This window comes from Corapipo altera, unplaced genomic scaffold, assembly GCF_003945725.1.
Source record: "Corapipo altera isolate COAL_440 unplaced genomic scaffold, ASM394572v1 59443, whole genome shotgun sequence".
Lineage (NCBI taxonomy): Eukaryota > Metazoa > Chordata > Aves > Passeriformes > Pipridae > Corapipo > Corapipo altera.
The window spans coordinates 1-2,760 of NW_020888582.1; the positions used below are offsets into that span (position 1 = coordinate 1).

The following is a 2,760-nucleotide window of genomic DNA, read 5'->3' on the forward strand; positions in this document are numbered from 1 at the left end:
GCCTCCACCTCTCTGGCCTTGTGCAGCCGCATCTGCGGGGGAAGCCCAGTGAAGGGAGCTGGGGCAGAGGGGGGGGGCTCCACTGTGCGCCCTTGGCCCCTTACTTACTGCCGGGGTGACACTTGTGCCCAGCTGTGTTTTGGGTCCCTCTGCTGCCAGCACTCGCACTTCCCTCGTGGCTCCTCAAGGCCAAGGAATCCGAGGGCTGGGTGGCACAGAGGAGTGGGCAAGTGGCCTGCGCAGAGCAGGGAGCCCAGGGGCTCTGCAGAGCCACTGCTGCTTTTGGGCAGGGCTGCCTGGGACGGTGCCGCACCCTGTGCTGCTGCCTGGGCCCAGCCCCGTGCGGGTGCGGGCTGCTGCCAGCCGGGCAGCCCGTCACCGCTCCGTGCCTTTCAGGCCCTGGTCTACCTGGACGTGAGGGAGTGCGGCGAAAGCGTCCTGCAGATCCTTTCAAGGCACCTGTGGAGCGAGTGCCCGGAGATGCGCCGCCAAGTGCTGAGAGGCCTGGTGGTGCTCAGCCAGGATGCCGTGATGGTGAGGAAGGGGCAGTTGGCCGAAGCCGTACTGCAGTGCTGGGGCTGGGGAGCACAGCTGCTGCCAGCTCTGCTGCCTCCCCGCTCAGCTGCCCGAGTCCCTCGGGACAGGCCTTTGGCCTCTGGGCCCCGCGGCAGCACGTGGGGCTGCCCCGCCGGAGCGGGGTTGGCGCTGCAGCCCTTCATGGCTTCACAGCACAGCCTTGTGTTCCTCACAGGCCAAAAGAATGTGCAGCCTGACTGAAAGCCTCGTGCAGCTCCTGTGGGACGCAGATGGAGAGCTGCTCAGGAGGACTGTCAGCGTCCTCGGCTTTCTGTTCTCCGACAAAGACATCCAGCTCTCCAGCCCCACCGCCCTGCAGCTGGCTGAGGCGCTGCAGCCGCTCTTCGACAACGTAAGGCTCTGTGCCCCGCAGCCACAGGCAATGGGTGCTGGCAGGAAACTTTGTGCCTTGTGGATTTTCAGGCCTGTGCCCAGGTGGGCCTGGAGAAGGCAGTGCTGAGTTCTTTCCATTTCCACCAGGCTGACAGCAGTGTGCAGCTGTCCTCCATCCTCCTCTTCCGTGGGGTGATGACAATGGTCGAGAAAAAGGGAAAAAAGCCCCTGAAGCCACACGTACGCCAGAGCCTGCTTCCACTCTTCTTCCACTGCCATGATGAGAACCAGAGAGTGGCAGAGGTGAGCACTTGTGGGCTCTGGTGTCCCCGCAGGAGGGGTCTGGGCTGCCTCCTGCCCTGGCACCTCACGGGCTCCAGCCTCCTCCTGGCCTTGCTCCAGGGACACGGGTCCTTTGCCCTGGGCCGCAGTGCCATCTCCCAGTGCTTGTTGCTCTGCAGGCCTCTGGGGAAGCGCTGCTCTGTGTGGCCGGCTTAGTGAAGAGGAGGGATCTCGAGAAGATCGTGAAGAAGAAGGAGCTGTGGAGGTTCAGCGAGTGCCTGGTAAGGACGACCATGAAGCCCCAGCCCCAGGCTGGACCAGCCCCCAGCCCCCGATGCCCGGAGTGTGGGGCTGGCCCTGTGCCCCTGCCCACTGCTGCAGCCGCCTGCTGAACAGCAGCCTGCGCCCCACACGCTGCTGCCTTGCCTGGGGCGTGCGGGCGGGGGAGGCCAGTGCTGGGCGCAGGCAGCGCCCGGCCTAAGGGTAGAGCCCCAGCCAACCCTTCCCTCCGTGCCCTGCCGCTCTCTGCAGCTGGAAAAGGAGCGGAGCCGAGTGGCCGAGTACCTGCGCCAGGCCCTTCCATACCTGGAGAGCCCACAGGAGCCCCTGCGAGAGGCGGCCGTCAGGTTCACAGGTGAGCCACAAGGTCCCTCCCCGCCCCGCCGCAGCTCGGCCCCAGCCCCGGCTGCTGCAGCGGCAGCAGGATGCGGCCCAGGGACGTGCTGGGGAGCCCCGAGTGCCCCGGCTGCTGCCGCCGCCCTGTGCCAGCCCAGCCCTGGGGCGTCCCGAGGCCGGAAGGCCCCGGGCTCAGCCCTGCCGGGGCAGGAGGGCGTGTGGCCGGACCGGCAGCGCCGCTGGGGGGGAGCTGTGCCGCTGGGCCGTGACAGCATCTGTCTTCCCAGGGATGGCCGGGAGGTATATGCAGGGACAGCCTGAAGAGCTGCAGGACATCATGGACAGTGAGTGAGGGCAGCGTGGTCTCAGCGGGGGCTGGTGGAGGAGCACAGAGCCTGGGCAGGGAGCTGCAATCCTGCCCCGGCTGTGGAGGGCTCTGCTCCCTGCACGCATGAGGAACGGCTTGGGCAGAGCAGGGAGAGATTTCAGGGGCACGGGGGGGATTGGTGGCCAGCGCCTTCTGGCTGATCCCGGTGGGCCCTGCTCCCTTTTGGCCACGGCAAAAAGTGGGTGAGATGGCCCTGGCTGGAGTGGCTTCTTGGGTGACCACAGATCCAGGCTCTGACCTTGGCTCTGTTGCTCCCTGTTGCAGCCCTTGAGGGTATGAGGAATGACAGCAGCCCCAGCGTCTCGAGCCTGGCGCTTCAGAGCTTCTGTGTCCTCGAAGCTGTCCAGAGAGCTCCATCCTGCTGATGGCCGCAGCTGCGAGAGTGGCTCTGCAGGGCCTGCAAGAGCTGGCCTGCTCTGCGGGGCAGTTTCTGCCTGTGCTGCCAGCGCTCTGTGGAGGGTTGAGCTGGGAAGCTGTGTCTGCTGGGGCCACGTGAGCCTGCGAGGAAGACCCCTGCTCTGCAAGCACTTTCCTCTACCCCAACGTGGGACTATAAAATTCCTCTT

General features: G+C 66.2%; 1 protein-coding gene across 1 annotated transcript; it reads left to right on the forward strand.

Moving 5' to 3' along the window:
- Positions 1-336: 336 nt before the first annotated feature.
- Positions 337-2,754, forward strand: LOC113942006 (maestro heat-like repeat-containing protein family member 6; the record flags this gene model as incomplete). Its single annotated transcript, XM_027633140.1, has 7 exons — positions 337-534; positions 752-928; positions 1,057-1,212; positions 1,371-1,472; positions 1,723-1,825; positions 2,094-2,150; positions 2,459-2,754. Coding segments are annotated over 7 exons (894 nt in total), but the record flags the coding sequence as incomplete, so codon positions are not given.
- Between the last annotated feature and the right edge of the window lie 6 nt (positions 2,755-2,760).